This window comes from Hypanus sabinus, chromosome 13, assembly GCF_030144855.1.
Source record: "Hypanus sabinus isolate sHypSab1 chromosome 13, sHypSab1.hap1, whole genome shotgun sequence".
Taxonomy (NCBI): Eukaryota; Metazoa; Chordata; class Chondrichthyes; order Myliobatiformes; family Dasyatidae; genus Hypanus; species Hypanus sabinus.
In genome coordinates, this window is record NC_082718.1 from 90,367,728 (window position 1) to 90,393,431 (window position 25,704).

A 25,704-nucleotide genomic window follows, 5' to 3' on the forward strand; every position below is an offset into this window, starting at 1 on the left:
CTCTGGGTGAAAAGTTTTTCTGCATCTCTGTTCTGAATGGCCTACCCCTTATTCATAAACTGTGGCCTCTAGTTCTGGACTCACCCATCAGCAGGAACATGCTTCCTGCCTCCAGCGTGTCCAATCCCTTAATAATCTTATATGTTTCAATCATATTATGTTATATATTTCAGTCTATTATTGAGAAAGTAGTAATAGGATATTAGAATATATTACAATTAGAGTCATTGTGGTTTTATGAAAGGGAAATCCTTTCTGCAAATTTATTTAGGTTTAATGAACTATCACCATGGACAGAAGGAAACCAGTCAATGTGGTACATTTATACTTGATAAGTTGTTACATAAAAAGTTATTGCACAAAGGTTCATGGTAATATAAGGTTATGTATAAGAGGATTGGGTAGGTGACAAAACAGCATACTGATACATGGGTCATTTTCAAAATAACAAGCTATGGCTATTGGGTTGCCACAGTAATTAATATTCTGGCCATAGCTATTTACAACTACATGACTTGAATGAAGTATTCTGTAGCCTGGTTTGCTGATGATACAAATAAGTTAACTTATCAGGAGACAGACTGCAGAAGAGTTCAGCACAATGGACCAAGGAGTGGTATAACCTGTGGAAGTTAGTGATTTTGTTTGGGATATGCCCTCATCTCGTTACCACCATCAGGGAGGAGGTACAGGAGCCCAAAGACGCACACTCATTGTTTCAGGAACGCCTTCTACCCCTTTGCCATTAGATTTTTGAATGGTCCATGAACACTACATCACTATTTCTTTTGCACTATTTATTTATATTGTAACTTATAATAATTTGTTATGCCTTCACTGTATTGCTGCCACAAAACAATACACAACTCTAAACCCGACCTTGGTAGGAAGAATGGAAAAGCAGAATACGAAATAAGATTTGGTGATCAGAGAACCTACAAACCTTCATACAGGGAAATTATTGACATAGGTACATTGTTAGAAAGTTGCTCTTACTGCAAACAGGTTGGAGTAGCAAAGTTGCTAAAGTGTAAGACTTGAAGTTTATATTTTGTCTCATTTAAGAAAGGATATACTTGCCACTAAGGCATCGCAGCAGAGGTTCACTGGATGGACTCCTAGAATGATGTGATTGACCTAGGAGGAATGTTTGGCCTATATTTTCTGCCAATTTTCAGTTGGCTTGACATGGTAAATGAAGTTGGTTTCTTGGTAGGAGCGATCAAGAAGAGCATGGTCTTAGGATGAAATCCATTTAATATCTTCCTTAGAGTTAAGAAGGTTTGGATTTCAGGGGAAATAGAGGGTTATGGAATTCAGGCAAAGTGGAGTTGAACCATGAGGATAAACTGGCTGTATGTATTAAATTCATAGGAACCCATGTGATTAAAATGCAATGGGCTAGCCAATAATAATTGGAGAACTCTTGCTAATATCAATAAGTAAATGCTTACATACAGCAGTCCTTGCAACAAAAGCTTTATTCCTCATAATCCAGGTAAATTTCATAAGGTTACATGCACAAGTGTTCAGAGTAACAGTCACTTTAGTCCCTTACACTTGATAATTGTAAATACATTTGCTGCATGTTGATGCATTTTTTAAAAAAATATAAACCGGAGCTGGCTTTGTAAATTTAACTTTTAAGACTTAAGAATTAAATGTACCCATTTTATTTGAGCAAATATAAGCATATTCCTTACACTTTAATCTTGCTGGAATAGAATAAAAATAATGAACTTGCATTATGATCAATTTTTAATGTAGAAAACATCTCAAGGTACTTAATTTATGTACTGAAGATAAAGAGCATGTGAAAGGAGAAATAACCAAACTATTTGGCCAAAAAGGTGAGGTTTAAAGATCTTTGAGGGCTGTGATGGGTGTTGGGGAGGGAAATCTCAACAGTTGGTCTGTTAAACTAAAGGCACTGTTCAACAGGAGGAGAAATGCATAATTAACTGAAATTGGTGGTGATCCTATCTATTGTCCCTCATTGTACCAACCATTCTTCCAAATGTATGCTTAGCTTAATTTTGGCATTTTTAATCCATGGGCAAACACTCTCCCATAGGATTATTCTTTAAAAAAAATCCTGGCTGCTATAAGATTAATAAGACTACAATAATAAGGCATTGTTGGATGTCTAGTTCTGATTTGTAGATTACCTGCTGCTATTGGTACTGAGTAATTGTAATTTATATTGTAATTTGAAGTCATCTTAACCATCTTTCCAATGTCCTGCGATAAAACTTATCGCTAGAAGATTTTACCTAATACTTTCAAACCTAGAAATAAGATTTCTTAAATAGACTACATGAAAAAAGCTCAGGTTAAAAATTATATAGAGGAGATAACAAATACTGTACATCAGAGTCCACAAATGGTAAAAAAGAATGCATAGAGGAAATCAAATACTCCCTCCTGTACGCAAGGTGTTAGTACAAAAGAAAGCTCTGGGCTCAATTCAAAGTTCAAGGACAGAAACTAAATCAGTTAACCAAGAACAGCCTGATACCTCTTAGAATCCTTGGTTCAGAATCAGATTTTGAAAAGCATTTGGAAGTGGCTGAATCAAACAAGGACAGACAACAAATGCAGTAAATAGTCATGTCCAACTTGATGTTTTTTTATGTAAGGCAATTAGGTAAAAATGAAGTGGGTGCAGCATGAGAATTTTCAAAAGGCCTGCATTTGGAAATATAGAGTACAGTTGGAAATGCAGCAGCATGTAGCAGACCATGGTCAGGAAACAGAGTTCCAGTAATAATATCAGTTGGATTCAGGTTTCATTGCTAGATAAATTTTGAAAAGTCAGTCAACTAGGAACAATGTCAAAATATTGCACAAACTTGTATTTCCAGCATCTATACACTTTAATTTTTAAGATTCAAAAAAAATGAGGGTTATTGTGTTAGATGCAATTTACTGTTGAGAGATGAAACTAAAATTTTGGAAAGTCACATTCATTGGATGAGCAGTGTCACAAGGTTTCAGTTTAATAATCAAAATGATAGATTGAGACAAGGCCAATAGTGTTTTATGGTAGCAGTGGGGAGCAGAGAAATTGGTCTTGCCATGGAGTTTTGAAGACTGGTTTGCAGAATCGAAGTCAAAGTGTCAGAACACACGAGAACTCAGGAGTGATGGGAGAGTAATTATGAGGACAGACATTAGAAGGACAAAGGGTGAATTCTGTTTTACTGATGAAAAAAAAATCAATAATTTGGAAACAGATAACATTTTCCAGAACAGCTTGAACCTTTCCTACAAGTAGAAAAGATTCTAGGATAAAGGCAATTCCCTCATTAGAAATATTACGATTAAATTAAGTGTACACAGAGAAGTTGAACATTCATTAATGAATGCACAAATAATAATTGACAAATGGTATAACTGACAAGGGAGCCTACTTTGCATAAGTACAGTTTCAAATACTAATAAACAGTTGTTCAATGTAACTGCGATGTTTGATCAGAGAGGAATAATAGCTAAATTGCCTCTCCAAATAATATGCAATTTTAAAAATCCAGTTGAGCTGCAATGGAAAACACTGCTATGGACCAGTTGAGTCAAACTATAAATATGTAATTGATTTTTTAGATTAGCCTTACATTCAAAGATTCATTCTGGACATTGCTGTCTCAGATGGTGCTCTGAAAAGGTAGACCACAGGAGTTCAAATTTAAAATCCAAAAACCATCAGATTTGAAAGAGCATTACTAAGCTGGCACACTGCAAGTGAGGAATCTAATCTATCTAATATTCCTCAGTTCTAAAATAAATCCAATGTTTAAAAAGAATTAATTTTAATTTCAAAATTCAATTCATTTTGGATTCATTTTCCATTTAAATCAAAAACAATTTGTATTTTAAAATACTGGAATTCCAAATTAATCTTGGAGTTTTTATAACTGCATTTGCCACTTGTTTTGTCTGCCTTGTTATATTCATGCTTTTATGATTTTGACAGACAGAACTATTAGTGACACAAAATTTCCACAATAAATTTGGTTTATTAGGCTCAGAACAAATATGAAAATAATGTAAGAGAGTTAAAGATTAATAGTTTTACTATCATTTTAGCAAGAAACACAGCTATTAACATCCCATCTGTCTCCTTATTATATTCTAAATGTATAGATAAAGCAAAAATAAGTCTTGCATATAATTTTCAAATATATGGCAAATGCAGTAATGTCAACTGCCTCTGCATTTCCTGAAACTGCAACAGCAATAAAATGGCTTTAAGGAGAACTTGGAAGGTAATTTGCATCATCACTAATTGCCCTGAGCCCTGAACTATTACTGCATCCAGATGATTTTTTTTTTGCATAATACGATATAATGATTCAGTGAATTACTTTTAGGCAAACACAGCAGCAATCTTAAATACAAAGACAAGCCTCGCTTAACACAACAGATTCCCCAGCAGTCCAAAATATACTTAAACATATAAAAATAATTCATGGCAAGAGTAGAAAATAACAGATGAAACTCAAGGTATATTGAACTTTTTTGTTGATGTCAGTTGCAGGGTCACAGTTCTGAGTGGGTATTTCTCTGCGGAGAGGGCTTTTTGTTTGTATCCAAGCATATTCGCGTAGAATTCTGAGCTGCAGGCTGCCGTCCATTGTGAAATGGGCAGCGATTGTGAGAAGAGAGGTACGTTCTCTCTCATGACTCCTAAAAAGAGAATTCAAGTTAACAATAAAATCTGTGGTTACACCATTTATATAAAAAAAAAATTGCCGAATCACTTACTGGGTTCAAACAACTCCTTACAAGGTCTTGTTTCACAAATTTAGTACATATTGAAAATAATACAAGCTATTCAAATGAGAAATTTGCCAGTGGGTTGAATTCAGAGGAATGCAGACTTTTTAAAATATATCTTTTCTCAGATAAATGGAAATAGAGGAAACTTAAAAATAAACAAGAGAAATTCCCTCTCAATAGTTTAGCAATTAAGTCTGCTGCATATTCTGCCACACAACTTGAACATACATTGTTAACTAGATGGTGGTAAGGGTACAACCCTCCCCATCATGGAGGGCATCTTCCAGAGGCAATGCTTCAAGAAAGCAGCATTTATCATTAAGGATCCTTCCCATCCACGACATGCCCTCTTTGCATTACTTTAAAGTTCAAAGTAAGTTTACTATCAAAGTACATATACAACCCTGAGATTCATTTTCCTGCAGGCAATCACAGCAAAAACAGCGAACACAACAGAATCAAAGTAAGGATACATGCAACAGGTCAGACAACAACCAATGTGAAAAAAAATGTGCAAATATAAAAAAGAGAAAATTGATAGATATAGATAATAGATAAACAAGCAAGCAATAAATAAATAAGAGAGCTCGAGATGAAGAATCTTTCAAAGTGAGTCCAGTTCAGTGGGGCGAGTGAAGTTATCCCCTTTGGGTCTATAGCTTCTTCTTCCCTTCCAGAGTTTTGAATGGCCCATGAACCATACCTCATTACATCAGTAAAAAGTACAAAGAGGAATATAGTAGTTTTATGTCATGTACTGCACTGCTGCTACAAAACAACAAATTTCACAACATTTGTCAATAATAATAAACCTGATTCTGATCCAGTGAACTTCAAGGCCAACCAATACACATTATACAAATATGTTCCCAAGAGGTGATACTAGGATCACTGCTTTATACATTACTGTAATAAATTTGTCTGGGTACGTAGCTTACTATTTCAATATTTGGAAGTGCTGTAAATACATAGGATAGCAATTAACTTTAAAAATGGTGGAATTGAGGGATATGTGGGAGAGAAAAGGCAGCAATGTTGCAACTAGAATTCTACAAGGTGTCCATGAATGGAGAAACAGGGTCAAACGTTCAAAACTGACAGAGAGCTCATAAAACTGATTAAAGAGGGATCTTGAAGTTATAAATAGAGGAAAAGGAATAAGACCAAAATGGTTACACTGAATATCAATGCTATGTTAGCTCAGTTGTAATATGAGTATCGTGTCATTTCCAGTTGTTGAGCTATAGGACGGATGCGAAGGGCCTCAGCAGAGACATTTTACCATTTATGTCCTTGGCTTTAAAGCCTTCAATAATGTGGATAAATTGGACAAGCTGGGATTTTCCCTCCTTAACACAGAAGATACAGCACTGATTTGATGGACTTTTCAAAATCATTTGGGCCAGACATTGTGAATTAAGAAAAATTGTTTGGCAGAGGAACCAGAGAGGTTAAATTTTAAATGATTGGCAAAATAATTAGTGGGGACATGAAGAAAAGCTTTTTAGTAAGTAGTCACAATCTCAAATTCTATGTCTGAAAGAATGGTGCAAGCAAATACAATGATAGGTTTCAAAATAGATGTACATGAATAAGGAAAAGCAGAACAAAAACAAAAACTGCATCGCCATGGACCGAGGGGACTGATGACTGATGAAAACATAGCGGACAGATTGTATGATTTGCATGAGATCAGAGTTCTGGAGGGAATTAACTGGGTACATCTTACCGAGAACTAACTTGGACTCAAAGGCCAAAATATCACCTCATCACTTCAATGAAGAGGCTACCATTAAAGAACCGGAGACAAAGGAAGATGATCTGTATTGATTATATTTTGTAAATGTTCATCAGAATTAAAAATTAGTTCGATATCACCAGATAATTCAGGAAACATAAATCTAATTTAATCACATCTACAAAACTGGGGTGAAATTGCAAGAACTATAGCCTTATGTCATTCACAGTACAAGAGAAATGATGATGCCATAAAATACTTTCAAAACTCCATTACACTAAAAACATTCCTAAATATTCCACTCAGTTATTCAGTTGAGCTATTAAAAATCTTGGACATTATGTTTAAACTTCAAAGCTTAATCTACAGCAGCTTCTGTAATATAATATAGTTAATCCTTTTAAAGTGCTCAACACTGGCATATGCTCTACTCTCCTAAAGGTTATTTTTCCAATGTATTAACCTCAGAGGATTCCCATGATATTTAGTGTTTGGCAGCATCTATAGAAAAGAATAAAGATTTGACGTTTCAGACTGTGAGCCTTCATCAGGACTGGAAAGAAAGAGGCAAGTGCTGATGAAGGGTCTCAGCCTGAAACGTCAACTGTTTACTCTTTTCCATTATGCTGCCTGGTTTGCTGAGTTCCTCCAACATTTTGTGTATTGCTTTGGATTTCCAGCATCTGCAGATTTTCTCATGTTTGTAATACTTATTGCCTCTTTAACGATGATATTTTGGTTCCAAATATAATCAACTTGTAAAGTTTAAAAATCAGGCAACTTGCTTTGTTCAGGTGAACTTCTAAGACTGTATATATCAATTATGAAATCTTGATGCACAAGAGATAGATGATTTACAGTCATTATTAAAATTATACTTAATAAGATAACAACCTGATAAAGCATTAGCAATTTACTTCATTTAATATTAATTACAAACTAAAATAGTTCCAGCCTAATCTCTTTAAAAAAAGACAATATTATCTTTTTTTTTGGATACAAGCCCATAATATGATGGGATACATTCTTATATCACAAAAATCCCAGCATCTCTCACAAGGAGGACGTCTAACCATCTGACCCCCCCACATCAACATTCTGAGAGGCACCTCTCAGCAGAAACACAGATGACAATGTCAGAGAAAGAGCATGCTGTGGCAAGTGACTCATCCACTAACATCAATTGGTTTTTCCATTAGGAGCACAACAGGATATTCGCCTCTTGCCTAAATGAGTACAATGCTCAAGAAACCTGAACCGATCTAGGCCAAGTTATTTGCTTGGCTTCCTATCAACATAGCATTTATTCCCTTCAGCATGATAATTAGTGACTAGGCCTTTTCTGACATTTCTAAACACTCTCCCGTCAAGAAGAACAAGGACAAAAAGATTCATGGAAACACCACCACCTACAGGTTTCTAAGTTCTAGGATCCTCCAGTATCACTGGGAGCTAAATTGTAAAACTACCCATACAACAAGATAAGGAACTATCTTCACTAGGTCAGCAGCAGTTCAAGATGAAGTCTCACCACCACCTTTAGATAAAGTCAAGTGTAACAAAACAAAATTAACATGATAAAGCTTCTCTAGGACACAGAAATCCCACAGAATTACCATACCTGAACAGAATCAGAATGAGGTTTATTATCTCCGGCATGTGTCATAAAATCTGTAACTTAGCAGCAGTTCAATACATAATATAGAAGGAAAAAAAAGCAAAAGGTGAATCAATTACAGTACATGTAATTTAAATAGTCTAAAAATTGTACAAAACCAGAAATAATATACATTAAAAAGTGAGGTAGTGTTCATGGATTCAATGTCCATTCCAAAATTGGATGGCAAAGGGGAATGAATTGCTGACTGTGTGCCTTCAGGCTTCGGTACCTCCTACCTGATGGTAACAATGAGAAAAGGGCATGCCCTGGGGGCTGGGGTCCTTAATATTGGATACTGCCTTTGTGAGACACCACAACTTGAAGGTATCCTGGGTACTTTGTAGGCTAGTGTCCAAGATGAAGCCGAGTAAATTTACAACCCTCTGCAGTTTCTTTTGGTCCTGTGCAGTTGCCCCTCCATACCAGACAGTGACACAGCCTGTCAGAATGTTCTCCACGGTACAACTTTAGAAGTTTTTGCGTGTTTTTGTAGACATATCTCTTCAAATTGCTAATGAAGTATAGTTGCTGTCATGCCTTCTTTATAGCTGTATCGAAATGTTGGGTCCTCAGTAATCTTGATACCCGGGAACTTGAAACTGCTCATTTTCTATACTTCTGACCTTCAATGAGGATTGGTATGTGTTGCTTCGTCTTATCCTTCCTGAAGTCCACAACCCGCTCTTTCATGTTACTGATGTTGAGTGCAAGGTTGTTGCTGCAACACCATTCCACTAGTTGGTATAGCTTGCTCCTGTACGCCCTCTCGTCACCACCTGAGATTCTACCAACAATGGTTGTACTGTCAGCAAGTTTATAGATGCTATTTAAGCTATGCTTAGCCACGCAATCATGGGTATAGAGTAGAGCAGAGCAATGGGCAAAGCACACACCTCTGAGGTGTGCCAGTGATCGTCAGAGATGAGATATTATCGCCAATCCGCACAGACTGTGGTCTTACAGTTAGGAAGTTGAATATCCAATTGCAGAGGGAGATACAGAGGTGCAGGTTCTGTAACCTCTCAATCAGGATTGTGGGAAAGATGGTATTAAATGCTGAGCTATAGTCGATGAACAGCATCCTGACATAGGTGTTTGCATTGTCCAAGTGGTCTAAGGCCATGTGAAGAACCACTGAGATTGTCGTTAACTATTGTGGCAACAGGCAAATTGCAGTGGGCCCAGGTCCTTGCTGGGGCACGAGTTCAGTCTAGTCATGATCAACCTCTTAAAGCATTTCATCACTGTAGACGTGAGTGCTACTGGGCGATAGTCATTAAGGCAGCTCACATTATTCTTCTTAGGCACTGATATAATTGTTGCCTTTTTAAAGCAAGTGGGAACTTTCACCCGTAGCAGTGAGAGGTTGAAAATGTCCTTGAATACTCCCACCAGTTGGCTGGCACAAGTTTTCAGAGCCTTACCAGGTACTCCGTCGGGGCCTTCCGCCTTGCGAGGGTTCACCCTCTTTAAAGACAGCCTAACATCGGCCTCTGAGACAGAGATCACATCGTCACCGGGTGCAGCAGGAACCTTCACTAATGAGCATGCCACATTAGTGGAGTTTTACTGAATTGACAACCTATATTAGTCATAAGGATAGAAAGTACTGTAGTCACAGAAGTGGGAAACATGTTGCGAGGCAGACAGAAAAAGTATATAAAAATATTGGTTATATAAGTGGTTAAGAATGGAGCATAATTAGAAAAATGAAGAACGAAAAAAGATCATCTCTTGTGTGCTCATACGTGAAGCACAAAGTTAACATGTAGTTACAGCAAGTAATTGAAATAAAGGTTAACTTTCCAATTGTTTTCTAAGGTAGATTGAGTATAAATGTAAGGAAGCCTTTCTGCAACTGAACAAGGCACTATTGAGAATGCTTCTGGAGAACTATGTACAACTTTGAAAAGGAGATTCTTGAAGGGTTCACTAGGTTGATTCTTTGGACACATTTGAAGTACGACTGAGCAGGTCAGGTATATTCTGAAATCATAAGAAATTATCTGACTGAAGCATATGAAGCTTTGAAAGGGGACACTTCCTCTCTTGGGAGAATCTAGTACCAGAAGCTGAAATTTGACTAAAGAAGGAATTGTAGTGGTGTGCTACACGCAGCGCTAAAATTACGACACGGAGTCGGTAACTGCAGTCGAAGGAAAAAACTTTATTCGAAATCTTCAGCCTCACTTTTAAGCCTCCCTCAACCTGCCCCCCATGGCGCAGAGGCTCCAAAGCTCTGTGCTGGCAAACCCCCGTAGGCTATCTAATTGTGAGTCGGTTCGGATGTGCCAGGAAAAGGGTCGCCACATAACCCCCCCCCAGAACCGGCGATACACCCCCCAATGTCCGCAGTCTGGGCCAGAACCTGCTTGGGAGGTCGGCCTCTCCGCCGAGGTGCCGGAAACTCGGCCGGTTGCGCCAGGTCCACATGGGCAGGTTTGAGGGCCGGGCCTGGACTGGTTTGCTGCCGGGAGCATGGCTGGGAGATCAGTGCGATGGACACCTTTTTGGCGTTCCACAGCAAGTCCGCCCGGGCTGCCACCTTCCGGGGGTCACTGAAATCCGCGTCGGACAGCAGCAGGCGTATGTCCTCGGGCAGCTGCTCCAGGAATGCCTGCTCAAACATGAGGCAGGGTGTGTGTTCGTCGGCGAGAGACAACTCATTCATTAAAGCCGAAGGAGGTCTGTCGCCCAAGCCATCCAGGTGCAGTAAACGGGCAGCCCGCTCGCGCCGTGAGAGTCCGAAAGTCCTGAGGAGCAGGGCTTTGAATTCAGTGTACTTGCCATCTGCCGGGGGCGACTGTACGAACTCCGCGACCTGGGCCGCTGTGTCCTGGTCGAGGGAGCTCACCACGTAGTAGTAGCGGGTGTCTTCTGAGGTGATCTGGCGAACGTGGAATTGGGCTTCGGCTTGCTGGAACCATAGGTTTGGGCGCTGTGTCCAGAAACCCGGCAGTTCAACGAAACCGCATGAACAGAGGCGGCGTCGGTCATTTCTGGTCCAAAAATCGTTTGGACCGTCGGGGTCACCAATTGTAGCGGTGTGCTACACGCAGCGCTAAAATTACGACACGGAGTTGGTAACTGCAGTCGAAGGAAAAAACTTTATTCGAAATCTTCAGCCTCACTTTTAAGCCTCCCTCAACCTGCCCCCCATGGCGCAGAGGCTCCAAAGCTCTGTGCTCGCAAACCCCTGTAGGCTATCTAATTGTGAGTCGGTTCGGATGTGCCAGGAAAAGGGTCGCCACAGAATAACCCTTTTAAAATAAAGAGGAATTTCTTTTCTGTTGAGACCATTTATTCTTTTAAATCCTCTACACTATTCAGCTAGTGGATGCAGACTCGAATACAGAGAAGCTTAATGGTAGAGTCAAGGATATGCAGGTCATGCAGAAACCACAATTGATAAATGCCAGAACACACAAGGTTCTAGGAACAGTCTAGCGTGCTCCTACTCCTCATTTACATTCTGGTATTAAATGAAAACTAAAGTTGAACTTGAAAGTTCAAATACAATTCAGTATGTTTGTCACAAAATGAATTTAAATAGCTTATTCAAAAAATGTAGTAGTTTTCATGCTTACCACAAAGTTGGAAGAAGAATTTACTCAAATGCCATTTCTTGACTTTTTCTTACACACCGAGCAACTTTTTTCTTGAATTCACCACAAGGATCATCTCGCCATTCTTTCTACATGAAAGAAAGATGACTGTGGTTTATGTTTCACAGTGGAAAATAATTGGTTCAAGTGACATCTTTTATTAAACTGATTTAGTAATTGTTTCTCCTCTCAGATTCCAAACTAAGCTTAATTTTGAGTTCTCTTTTTTCTATCTATACACATTTGTTTTCATATAATCTCTACTTTCTTTTATTATTTGCCTTTTCAGGGCAGTGATGATGTTCATTTCAATTTCTCCCTTTTTACGGAACTAAGGTTTCTTTAGCTTGTAGTTCTCCATTGAATATTGCACCACTGTTGCAAAGTAATAAAAGCAACTTAATATGGCTGTGGTCAAACACCAACTCTCCAGAAACCTACCACCTTCTGTTGAACCATGTAACCATGACTTGTTAGGTTTGTTAAAGTTTTATGAATATTGCCTTCAAAAGATCCTGTTCTTTCTGCTTCCAAGTATATCAGTGTTCCTCCCCATATTTCCAGTTTCTATTTTCTCTCCAAGGTGTTCAAGAACAGACCCAAGAAACTGTTTCTATTTTCTCTCCAAGGTGTTCAAGAACAGACCCAAGAAACTGTTTGTTCCAGTTTTCCTTGCGTTCCTACTCTTTACCAAGCCCTCTAATCCTTCTACTCTTAGCCCTTTTGCACGTGTGGATTTCAAAATGGCATTGAGTGGAAAGTAGTCAAAAGTTTAAAATAGAGTAAGATTTCAATGATCCAATGGTTCCATTTAAAATCAGAGAATGTACACAGTATACAACCTGAAGTTCTTACTCTTCAAAAACATCCACGAAACAGAAGAAAACCCCAAAGATTTAAAGTTGTGCTGACAATGTGAAGAACACTGAAATCAGGTCGTGGGGAAATGCAAGATCAGAAGCACAGAAGCTGTTAAAATTTTGAAGTGCAGCTATAACAAATTTTTGTTAAGGAACAAATGCAGAATCAAATCTGTTTGGTATGGAGCTGGGCTTCAGAGTAGATATTAGTACAAGGAAGTAGGTGAAAAGGCCTAATTTAAGATAGAAACTGTAAAAATATAGGAGAAATGGGAGATGCAATGGTAGAGAAATAGCTATGAACATGATTAAAAGCAGACCACCAATTTCAGGGACACAGTTAAAATGGATACAGTACATATTAAACATTGTTCAGAACTTATCAGAAAATGAAGCAACCCATACCTTCACGCAGCTAGATATTGACAATATTCAGGTACGGGCTTATAAATGGCAAGTAGCATTTTCATTACAAGGCTACCAGGCTTTGACTATTTCCTAAAAGAGTTGAACCAATGCCAAGTCACCCACGGTTAACAATCCGGGATCATGAATAACCAAAACGTCAACTGGACAGTCACATAAATAAGTAGCAGGTTAGTGACTGGGTCATCTGCATCAACGATTCCTGCTGCATCTAAGCTAGAAGGTACAAGCTAGGAATGTGGTAGAAAACTGTTCACTTGCCTGCTTGAGTACAACTTTAATAATACTCATAGAAGCTCAATGTTGTCAAACACAAAGTAATCTACTTGTCTGGCACATTATCCACTCCACGTTGATACTTCCACCATCACTGGCATCTGTGGCTGCACTGTACACCAACTTTAAATGCATTGCTACTACTCACCTAGATTACTTGCCAGTACCTCCCAGCAGCACAACCTCTGCCAGCAAGTACAGCAGGCATGTGGGAACACTGCCACCTTCAGCTTCCCCTCCCAGTCATACATCATGTGACTTGGAAACATGTCTGAAAACTACAGGTGGGGACATCATCATTAGAAGGACATCAGCAAAGCAGTTTACAACAACCTTCACAAAGAGGAATAAGGGATGAGCAACTGATGCTGTCCTGGCCATTGACACCCAAAGCCTGTAACTGAATTATTCAATTAAGCAACAGATGGCATACAAATAGCTAGCATAAACTCAGTGGGGTGAATAGGCTCCTTGTGGACCGTAACAACTTTATGTTGTATGTAGGAAAATAAATAACAGCAATAAATTTAGGGTGAAATTTTAAAGGTTGGCATGTTGGCTAGATACTCAAAGTAGAAAAAATAGTTTCAGCTTCTAAGGTCTCACATGCGCTCTCATACTTCTAACATTTTGCATCATTCAAGTATGTTCTCAGCAACTGATTCACCAGACCCTATTGTAAATTTGTGAGCACTCTCTTTCAAACGAGTAGTCGCCAACTAAAAAGATCCAAACTATTAACTTACTCTTGACTAGCGTGACTGTTAATTCTCCTTCCCCCCACCCCATTCTACTAAAAGCTTGTATCTTTGATTTCATATCAAAGGTTTACACTCAAAACATTAACTTGTTTTGTTTGCAAATGTATAACCAGTATTTTCCTTTGTTTTTCCAATAATTACACATTGATATATTCCAACAACATTTCCTATACTTTGTCCGAAACTGTATTTTCTTAAAATCCAAGCTGCTTTAATAATAAGTACAGTATCTATTTCAATGTGACCCTTGCAGTGGCAAGTTCTGTAACACATCTGCCTCATGTGGTCAGGCAATGACGTATAATGAGCAACAGACTAATGCTTAAGTGATGTAAAATTCTAATAAATGCCCAATCAGAGGATACAAAGAGATGATAGAACATTCCATATTAGGACTGTTTCAAAACCACAATACGGGGGGGGGGGTTAGGAGGGAGAGATTTAAACGTTTACCAATTTATGAATGGATCTGGGTTTCCGAAACACAAAATACCACCAGAATGGTAACAGCTTCCTTCGTTCTCTAGCTGTAGAGTATCTTTCCTTGATCACATTGCCAATGAAAAATACTTACTGCAGCATCAACATTAGCAGGTGAGTCACTGTTGGGATCAGCAAGCATAGAGATGACGCTGATGAGAATGGTCTCTACAGTGTGAATGGGTAGCCAACGTTCCTCCGGTTTCTCATAGCCAAATTTATCCTCACCAGGCTCATGCAGGATTGAAATGCATACATCACCATTCTTGCCAACTGTAAAGAAAAATTGAACAGTTTGCCGAAGACAAATGACAATTGAACAGTTTCAACAAAGCTATGAAAGACAACGTCGATTCTACAGCTCACATTTCAGCTCAAGCTCTAATTAATCCATTGACAGTTGCTACTGGAGATGTGGATGTGTTTTGTGTAGCTCTCGTAGCTACTGTCAATGGTTTAATTAGAGACGTGGATGTGTTCTGTGCTTCATTCTAAATACAGCAGTTTATGTAAGCTTACAAGAGCCTGCTGCAAAATACATCCATGGAAGTTTTTCTATAATATGTATCACGATGATTATCCCAAAATCAGATAAAATTTAAAAACCCTGGAAACATTCAGGACATCAGGCAGCATCTGTGGAAAGAAACAGTTAACATTTCAAGTGTGTGACCCTTCACCAGAACTGTGAAAGGAAAAAAACAAGCTAGTTTTCATTTGCAGAGATGTCGAGGAAGTGACAGGTAGAACAACGGGAATATCCTTTTGTTGGGGTGAAACCAAATGGGCTAATGTCACAGTTAGGAGATTATGCTTCTTTATGGGATATGCCCAGTAGGCCAGACTATGTCAATGGAGATGGAACCTCTGCCCTTACCCTCTCTCCTCGACAGAGCAAGAATACAGATCCTCCACCCTCATCTTTCACCCACCAGCTTCTCCATTCAATAGATCATATTTTGAATTTCCTCCAGGTTTAACTACACTTGTGCCCTTCCACTCTGAGCATTTCAAAGGAATCATTCTCCTTGTGACCCCTTGTGATCTATCCCCTTCAATCACTCCCTGTCTATGACATTTTCTTACACAATCACTGCATTTGTAATTGTCAATTAATTTCCCTTCCTATTATCCAGTGACCCGGTCATTCTTGATAAAGCAACTATTCACCAGCACTTCCTTCCAATTTAACACTGGCTTTAGTGACCAAATGTAGTCTCCTCATCAGAGAAACTAAACAAATCTGGTGATTTGTGCCACAAAGCAGTCCACAGGAGGAACCCTGAGCTTCTGACTGCCTGAATTCTCCATCTCTCTCTAATCTGTCTGACAGTGGCTTCTCAAGTACCATGCAAGCTTGAAAAGCTACAGCTCATTTTCTATGTTAGTCTTCTGGACTTGATACTGAATTTCCCAACTTTAGTAACTTAAGTTACCTCCCTCCTACGTCTCTATCAGACAGGTCTTTTCCACCAGTCATCCCTCTGTGGTTTTTGTTCAGTTTTTTTCTCCCTCTCCATCACTATGTTGTGGATTGCTGGGCATTACTCGCAATCTACAACATGACAAAGAAGAGAAATTTTTAACTGTCACATTAACCCATTTGGTCTCACCCTAATGGAGATGTGTTCTATTCATCCTTGGCCCACTTTCTCAGCAAATAGAAACTAATGTTCTCTCTCTCCCAGTTTTAATAAAGGGTCCTGGACCTGAAGAGTTTAACTATATTTTTTTTTTCAGAAGATGCTGCCTGATCTGTTATTGTTTTTTTAAAACCTCAAAATATATACAGCAAGAACTGTACTTTACATCCTGAACTTTAACTGTTGATTTTTTTTTTAACATACTATATTTTTTCATTAATGACCATATATAACCAGTGGATTGCATGAAATGTTTGTAGGATTTAATCCACCAAATAAGTTCTCTCATGTAGACTTCAACTTTAGGAAGTCTATGTTAATAACCACGTATCTAAATGGACTACACCTTACACACTGCTGCCACTGTTTGAGTGATCTAAAGACAATAGCCTCACTTATCACTTCATGGTTTAAAAACTGGTAATTCATCAATCATTATTTGACATCATAAATACACATTTTACCATTTGGATGCCAGATTTCTGTGATGAAATTCATCTTTGGAGGCCGCAAAGGATAGTCGTTCGGAAAAGTCAGGTGAGCTTTGAAGAATCCACCCTCACTAGGCAAAACAAATTAAGAACCATGAATAAAAATGTTCCTCTTTCACCCAGTATCATACAAGATGTTGCTTGATGACCAAGAAAACAGCAAACACTCTCCAAATCAATTTCATAATTACCAACATTACAAAGTTCATATTGCAAGAACAATACAATATTAATCTGCCTCACAAGACAGAATTGCAAAAAATACTGATAACCACAGAAATGTTGTCAGAAAATAAACTTATATTTAAGAGACTATGCTGAATTTTAACATCTACTGATAAAACAATATCCCAGGAAATACACATTACCTTTGCACAAACTTTGAACCCAGGAATTCCACAAAAAATTGCATATTACTTAACAAAAAACAAGAACTAAAGACTAAAACCTGGAGGCTTATATATTCTCCTGAACCCTTGATTAAATTTGCAGCCTTGTAATTTGTACATAATAACCATTTCTAGATAAATAAACTTTAAAAAAAGAGACTAACACAGTAAGGCATCAGTATATTTTGCGATTTTCACTGCTCAAACATGTCAGGTTACTTTACTTTTCCAGAAAGTAGTATTTCATTTTTAAATAATCTTATTTTTAAAAAAAACACTCCTGCAAAAGTTATCATAGTTTTCTCCTACTCATATCTGACTGTTCTAAAATCTAGAAAGGACAACATTGCCTCATATCTGTTATTATATTAAGCATTATCACAGAATCAAGTCTAACTGGCAGTGGAAGGAGTAGAAAGCATATTGTTGAAACTGAGTGTAAATCAGGCGTAAAGTGAATGGTTGCACGCTATAGTTCTATCTACTGTGAAAAGTCTCCATTTCTTGTCGATATAAGCATCAAGGAAGATTGAAATCAACAAGAATGAGAGGAAGTATTCAACATGACTGTTTATATTTCACCAGTCTCTCTCTCCCTCTCACTTGCTGCTTCCGGAGGAATGTGCCAGTGTTTGACCAGTGTCTCACTTCCTGCTCCCAGAGGAGGGTGCCAGAGTTCCACTGGTCTTTCTCACACTGCTCCCAGAGGAAGGTGCCAGTGTTCAATTGGTCTCTCTCTCTCTCCCTCTCATTCAATGCTGCCAGGAGTCTTGGGCCTTAGGTTTAATTGATGTGGTTTGTGAAGTGGACTCTATAGCTCATGTTATGCTGTGTTTTTGGTTTCTGGTCACTCCTTTTTTATTACTAATTTGTAGAATTTTGATCAGGGCAAACTGGTTCTGCAGCCTGCAGCGAATGATCAACAGTGCTAACTTAAACTGAACCTTTCCAGGCTGTTTCAATAACTTTGTGGTTTAATGTTTTATATTCTGTGTTATTTGCTCTTTTTTGCCATTTGCACAATTTGATCTTTTTTTAAAAAATGCATTGAAGGTTTGATGTTTGTTTTAAAAAACAGGTTCCATGGATTGCATTGTTTTGTGGCTGTCTGGGAAGATGAATCTTAGGGTTGTAAACTGTACACATATTTTGATAATACATGTACTTTAAATCTTATATTGTACCTTTCACATTCTCAGATCATAATCAAAGTACCATAAACTAGTTGCTTAGAACAGTTACCTTTGTATATGTAGACTGACAAAAGCTTCTGCACTTCTGCAATACTTAAACCCCCACCCCATTTCATTTGGCTTTTCTTTAGCTAATTAATTTACTTCCATTAATGATGTTAGCCTATTTAAAATACATTTTCTCCCTTCTGGAAAGCATTTGTCTGTCTCAGTGCTTTGCTTGTCCAGGATGCTCAATTCTACCCTTTGTAAATAGTGTCACTGAGTTGCATAACAGAGAAACAAACCCGATCTGCACATTATATTGAATATTTTCATTTTGCTTGATATTACCTCTAAGCTCATCTGTTAACAGCTTTTGCTTTTTAAAAGTAGATACCCGTTTGTATTGCAATAAATATTCTAAATACTTCCCACTGATTGTGGGAACATTTACTCATAACAGATCAGTCCAGTTTACGGAATCCATTTACTTTTTAATCTATTTGAATTTTGTCTTTAATGTCAAATCTTGTTTTAGAATTACCCTCTACAATACACATATTCTGTCACTGCAGCCTACAAAAGAATGTCCCCTTTATTCCCACTCTGTCTTCTGCCAGCCATTCTCCTATCCCTTATCCCTTCCTACTTATCATTGAGGACTATCCCAGCCACACCTATCTATTCAATATGCAAGGTCCACATGACACTACTGTACAAAAATAAACCATTTTGCTAGGATTTAGTTATAGTCCATATTAGGTGTTGATCATCCCAACAGTGAAGCCTTTCTGTCCTACCAACAATAATAAAAGTTTCATTAACCTGCTTTAGTCAAATTGGTCTCTTGACTACCTTTACTTTTTTATATATTTATTCCCAAAAACTAAAAGATATATAGTAGATTCCAGTTAATTGGGACACATTTTGGCCCAATTAGCCAAAGTTGCATGGAAATAGTTAAAAAAAGGTATATAAAAAAAAAGAGACAAAGTACTGTTTAACTGAGTTACTAATTATGTATCTAAATGAAATGCAGAACAAATTAGAACACTGCCAATACTACTGCAGTACAATGAAACTGTGTATTAGTTTCTAATACTTATCGACAGAGGAATGCATTCACATCGCGTTCTTTTCACTGTAAATGAACAAATTCAGCACAGATACATAGAGCAGACAATTGACTGCTGTTATACAATGCTGTTGATGATTACATACTCTAAATCTTCATTTTCATTGTAACATTCAAGATGATTGCCAAATCCTTCGTAGTTTCTAACTTGCCGAAGTAGTGAAATTAGTTCATTTTCACTCCCAGCTATCTTTGGCATCTCCAAGCCTAAATGCTTGAAACTGCAGTGAGCAAAACAGTTCTGACTTTCTTATTTCTTGTCAACTATCAATGACAAAAACCATTGCTTTTTGAACATAAACACATGCAAGTGACACTATTTAAAAACTGCTCAAAACATGGCACTGCATCTAATGGCCATGCAAGTGCATGGCATTGACGATAGTTAGAAACTGTTTAGCAACAGTCTTCTGCCCAATTAAGCTACATAGTGCCCAAATAAAGGTGGAATCTGGCTATTTTCTTGATTAGTGCTTGTTCTTTAAGGGTTGTCCCAAATAAGCAACTGCCTAGATTAACCATTGGTGGAATTAACCAGAATCCACTGTATTGTGCTTCATTACATATCAAAGTGTTATCACAACCAATGCCCTTCTGGTGCAAATATTTATGTGGTGAAGTAAACTGCCAATCTGTACATTATTCAGCTACCAAAGCCTAGATTACCACAAATGAGGTTTTATGTTCTGATTTGGCACCAAACTGCTGATACTTCATGAGCAGAGCAACACTGTTAATGACACTGTCCTGCCCTGGAATGATTTCCAAAGTTCTGTCATGAATGAAGGATGTAGATTATATTGGGAAAAAAAAATCCCTTCAAATTTATCTGTTCCAAGAACTAATTTTAGATGGTTAACAGGCAGCTTTACCTTATGGAGGTATAAACTTACAAAAGAGTATCTGGCGGGCCAATGATAACAACTTCCCATCGGTATATGTCGTCATCATCTATTAAACCGGCAGAAAATCCATCCACTGGATTCTTGTTTAGTTCTTGGGGAGGAAAAAAGTACACATACACAGAATGAAACAGTGTTACAGAGAATTAAACAGAAAGCACATTTTTATATAAATGCATTAAGATTTGCTGCAAGTTTGGTCTCTGAAATTGCAAAATAGAACGTATAAACTAGTGCTTTCTTTCATTTCTTGGGATGCTAAAAAGAAATAAAATTTGATTCTACTTCTTGATGCTGATTTGGTGTTGCAATCCAATTATACAGGTTTGTTTTGGCTATGCCAGTATTAAATCTTTTACTGGGTTATTCTCATTTGTCTTAAGTGATCTGGCTAGAGACTGCAAGTTTTGTTGCCTAGAGAAAGAATTTTTGAAATATCAACATTTTTTAAAATGGGAGAATTTCAACTGAAAAGCATTTCTTTCCAATATATTCACTCCTTACCAGAAAACAAGATTCTAGATTCATGTAACATTTTTACAAATGTGATGCAGTTGAAAAATATGTATGGAAAAGATTAGCTTTATTACTTTTGTTTAATAATCAAGTTTAAGTTCAGTTTAATGTCATTCAACTGTACATAGGTATATCGTCAAACGAAACAACATTCCTCCCAACCTGGGGTACATGGACATCTTACTTAATGGTATTAGTCTATGGCATAAGAGTGATTGGGAACCCCTGCAGCAGACCAAGGTGCACAACACAGTGCATATAACTCCCACACATAACACATAAACTAATATTACTACAAATAAATTAACAAATAATAAGGTGCATTTAAAAGTTAAAAAGTAAACAGTACAACGCAACTGGCACTTCACACATGATGAGACCTGGGGTGGTGGCAGGGAGTTCAGCAGTCTCACGACACGGGGGAAGAAACTGTTTCCCATCCCAACAGTTCTTGTCCTAATGCTACAGTACCTCCTGCTTTACGGTAGGGGTGGAGAGCATAAAAGAGATTGTTGGATGGATGGGAGGAATTATTGACAATGCTAAAGGCCCTGTGTGTGCATGCAGCGCTCCTGATAAAAATCTCTAATAGGTGGGAGACCCCAATGATCCTCTCAGCAGTCCTCAAAATCCTTTGTAGGGGCTTGTGGTCAGATGCCTCATCATTTCCTACCATACAGTGATGTAGCTGGTCAGGACACTCTCAATAGTGCTCCCATAAAAACTGGCTAAAATGGAGGGCAGGGGTGTGGGTGAGAGCCTCACTAACCTCAATCTCCCCAGGAAGTGGAGATGCTGCTGTGCTTTTGTGACCAAACAGGTGGTGTTGAGGGGAGGCCATCCATTATGGTGCTCCTAACTCTCCACAGATCTGTGTGTGTGAAGTGAGAAGTGGACAGCCTACACCTTCCTAAGTCCACAATCACATCATTGGTCTTGTCCACATTGAGACTCAAGTTGTTGTGCTCGCACTAGTCCAGTAGCCATTCTATCTCCTCTCTGTATGCCGCCTTGTCGTAGTGTCATCAGTGAACTTGATGATTTGGTTTGAAGTGGATGTAGCAATGAAGCGCTAGCAGTGAAAACAGTAGTGGGCAAAACAACCCTGGGGAGCGCTAGAGCTCAGTGTGATGGACCTAGAGATATTTCTGGCAATGTGGCCTTTCTGTCAGGAAGTCTAGGAGCCAGTTACAGAGAGGGGTTAAGACCCATTGAGGACGGTTTACCCACCAGCTTCAGAGGGATGATCATATTAAATGCTGAGTGGAAGTAAATTCTGGCATAAGAGGCACTATTTTCCGGGTGGGACACAGCACAGTGGAAGACAGAAGCTATGGCACTGTCAGTGGACTGAGTTAAGGAATAAGCAAACTGGAAATGGCCCAACGTAGCAGGAAGATGGAACTTAATGTGATCCATAACCAGCCGCTCAAAACACTTCACTATTGCTGAGATCCCTGGCACTGGACAGTAGTCATTGAGGCACTGGGATGATGTTCACTGCCTTGAAGCCTGAGAGGTCAGTGGATGGTCCTGGTTTAATGTTGAAGATTGTCTGTTAGACCCTCAGTTAACTGGGCTGCACAGTCCCTCAGCACCCAACCAGGTATGTTATCAGGCCCAACAACTTAATGAGAGTTGACCCTGGCTGGGGTCTTCCTCATATTAGCTGTGACCAGGCAGATTTGGGGGGGGGGGGGGAGAGAGAGAAGAGGACCCTCCTCACTGGCACATTGTTCTATGCATCAAACAGATCATAAAGACATTCAGCCCATCATGAAGAGAGGCATCTATGTCGTTGACACATAGGATGGACTAGTAGTCCATTAGGGACTGATCGGCCTGCCACATGCGCCTCGTGTCTCCAGTATCACAGAAATTACCATATATTCTCTGTGAATATTGCTGACCTGAGGGCTGTCTTATCCCTGATCTGAAGGCAGCATTCCAATCTCTCATCCGTGCTTCGAGTCAACATGCTGATAGAACTTAGGCAGGCATGTTTTTAAGTTGGCATGGTTGATATCGTCAGCAACAACAAAAAAAGCACTGGGATGTGTGGTTTGCAACTTACTGATGGAGCTGTAGAGCTCATACAGCACTTCCCCAGCATTAGCATAGCAGGAATGTATACAGCCACAATCACAATAGCTACGAACTCCCTTGGTAAATAGAAGGACCTGCACTAATCCACGTTATTAGTTCTAATATTTGTTCAATCATAGCTTGCCTCAATCCTTGCAGAGAGAGAAAAAAAACTCCTTACAAACCTTCCCAACATTTGACTGAGGACAAACTAAACCTACATAATGTAAAATGCCCAAGAAACAAGGCATTCCAGCACTCAAATCCAAAACAAATATACTTAAAATACTCTTCCATCTCAGCTGCTGGTCCATAGGCCAGACCCTGTAAAATTCCAATATATTGTCATCTGATTGTTTGGAAATCCAGTATCCAGTTCACTCATTATCCCAGAATCTGAGCAGTTCAGGTGGGGCAAATGCCTATAGAGTATGAGTGCAGTTTGCAGTCAGAACTGGGGTGGGGGGGGGGGTGGGGGGCTGAAGTCAGGGAACACTCACATAATACTGGAGGAACTCAGCAGCTATGGGAATGAATAAACAGTTGACGTTCCAGGCTGAAACCCTTCATCAGGGCTGGATAAAAAAGAGACGTCAGGATAAGAAGGCGAGTGGAGGGGAGGAAGAAGTATAAGGCGGCAGGTGAAAGGTGAAACTGAAAGAGGGGGAGGCAAGTTGATTGGTAAAAAAGTTGCTAGTCAGGCACTAAAATTCCAAGGATGCTGGATTATCAGTTTTACAGTAACTATCAAACTAAATATCATCTAAAGACTATTTTGGTCCCAAGGTTATTTGATAACTAATTTAAATGCAGGGAGTGTTCGGTCAATGTCACACGTTTCACTGTGCAGCGTTCAGAGAACAAATCCCAGTCAGCAATCAATGAGTTTCACAAAAGCAGAAAAATGTGGAAGCACTCTGCAGGTCAGGCATTATCTGTGAAAAGTAAAATCGGTGTTAATGCTTCAGGCTGAAAACCCTTCATCAGCTACACTGCCAACGACAAATGGTGCTGAATGACAAAATAAACACTCTCTTCTAAGTTTGTGTGTGAATTTTTGTATGGATAATTGGACCTCCACAATGGAAGGGCACACCAATCTGCACAATTTGCAACTTAACCTGATATTAGATAAAAATATAAACATACTACAGATTTACATTAAAATTATAGTATATTAACTTGTTGTACAGATTGACACACAGTCAGTTACATTTGTTTAGAACATTTAGAACATAGTACATTAAGACACAAAATTGTCTTGATACACGTCACTTAGGCAGAGGAAAAAGAATTTTAACAATCTTGGTTGAATTAAAAAGTACTAAATATTATCTATAAATTACTTCTGTTCTAAGAGTACTTAAAAACTGTAACTCAACTTTAATAATTTAAATAAATTCCAGCCCTAATTTAAAAATACATGCAATTTACACTTATTATATCACACATACATTGGTTTCATTTTAGACATGTTATTTTAAATTTTAAGAATATGAAATTAATAACTTTCCACTTTACTTACCATTATCCACAATGATAAATTGAAGAAAAACATGTTTCTAAAGCAGCATTTTAATGTGAACCTAATGACTACCAGCAATCCGTACTTTAAAAAGATAACTACACCTTTCAAATATTCTACAACCCATGCTTGCAATATTATTTATTTTTCTGTATTTGCAGTTTGTCTTCTTTTGCACATTGGTTATTTGTCTGTCTTTGTGTGTACTTTTAGACTGTTTCTATGGTATTTTGTTCTACTGTGAATACCTGCAAGAAAATGAATCTCAGGGTTGTAAATGATGACATGTAGGTACTTTGGTAATAACTTTACTTTGAATTTCTGACAACAATGGTGTGAAGCTCAAAGCAAATTTAACAGCCGATTGTACCACATCCAGTGGAAATGAATACGACAAAAATATCCACTGCCCTTGCACTTGACAGCTCCCAGCAATGCAGAGCAATATTTCTATACGCAAATAAATTAGCACAGACACTGAAAACAGATAATGCTGATAAGGTTCAGCTGGCAATAATTTTGAAGACACATCTAACATTTCAAGTCAATGATCTGCCATTAACACATGAGAAAAGTGTGATATGGAATGACCCGAAATGTTAAGCCCATTTCCTCCTGTACAAACTGTCAATTTTTTTTCATACACACTATAAACGACAAATTAACTGCACTAACTACAAAAGCATTCGACGTTAAAAACTGCAAACACTTAAAACGTGTGACTATAAGACGGACACTTGCCACAGTCAGTCTGTCATAATTAATGATAATGCGGAGCTGGGGAGGGGGTGGGGAGGTCAGCATCAGAAAAAGTTACAATAGCCTGTAAAAACAACAGAGGACAATGGGTAAACGTGGTCTAAAAATCATAAACCCGAAGGAATAAAGAACGATGAAGTGTCGAATTACAATCAGTCAGGGTGAATTCACGGGGTCGATGCCGAAATGCGACAATCCTCAGCCAAACTTTCCTGGGATGCTCGTACCTGCCAGCTGTTTCCTGAGGAGCAGAGCGGACTGGTCGGTCATTACTGATGTCAGAATCAGCACAAGTAAAGTATAGCGAAGACGTAGTAAACGTACAGCAGGTGGGTGAGGCAGAGGGTCAGGAGCAGCCGCTCCACATTCAGCGGGCCCGCACTGTCCCCACCCTCAGGCTGAGGCCACGGCCTGTGAGGCTCCTCCGGCGCCGCCTCCTCCCTCTCCGGCATCCAGGCCGCACATGCGTCCCCGCCCAGCTGCCCGCGCCGCGCCGCCT

At 38.7% G+C, this 25,704-nt stretch overlaps 1 protein-coding gene across 1 annotated transcript; it reads right to left on the minus strand.

Annotated features, from left to right (window-relative positions):
* Positions 1 to 1,462: 1,462 nt before the first annotated feature.
* Positions 1,463 to 25,653, minus strand: ube2g1b (ubiquitin-conjugating enzyme E2G 1b (UBC7 homolog, yeast)). The gene is made up of 6 exons (XM_059988171.1): positions 25,433 to 25,653; positions 20,312 to 20,414; positions 16,693 to 16,790; positions 14,680 to 14,858; positions 11,765 to 11,871; positions 1,463 to 4,686 (listed from the first exon to the last, which is right to left on the minus strand). The coding sequence occupies exons 1-5, from the start codon at positions 25,473 to 25,475 to the stop codon at positions 11,785 to 11,787; spliced, it is 510 nt and encodes a 169-aa protein (XP_059844154.1). The 5' UTR covers positions 25,476 to 25,653; the 3' UTR covers positions 1,463 to 4,686; positions 11,765 to 11,784.
* Positions 25,654 to 25,704: the final 51 nt, after the last annotated feature.

Coding starts and splice junctions, on each gene's coding strand:
- ube2g1b (XM_059988171.1), bottom strand. CDS start 25,475: ATGACCGACCAGTCCGCTCTGCTCCTCAGGAAACAGCTGGCAG. Junction 14,859..16,692: donor AGAAATCTGGCATCCAAATG/GTAAAATGTGTA, acceptor TTTTCTTTACAG/TTGGCAAGAATGGTGATGTA. Junction 11,872..14,679: donor CTGCTAATGTTGATGCTGCA/GTAAGTATTTTT, acceptor TCTTTCATGTAG/AAAGAATGGCGAGATGATCC.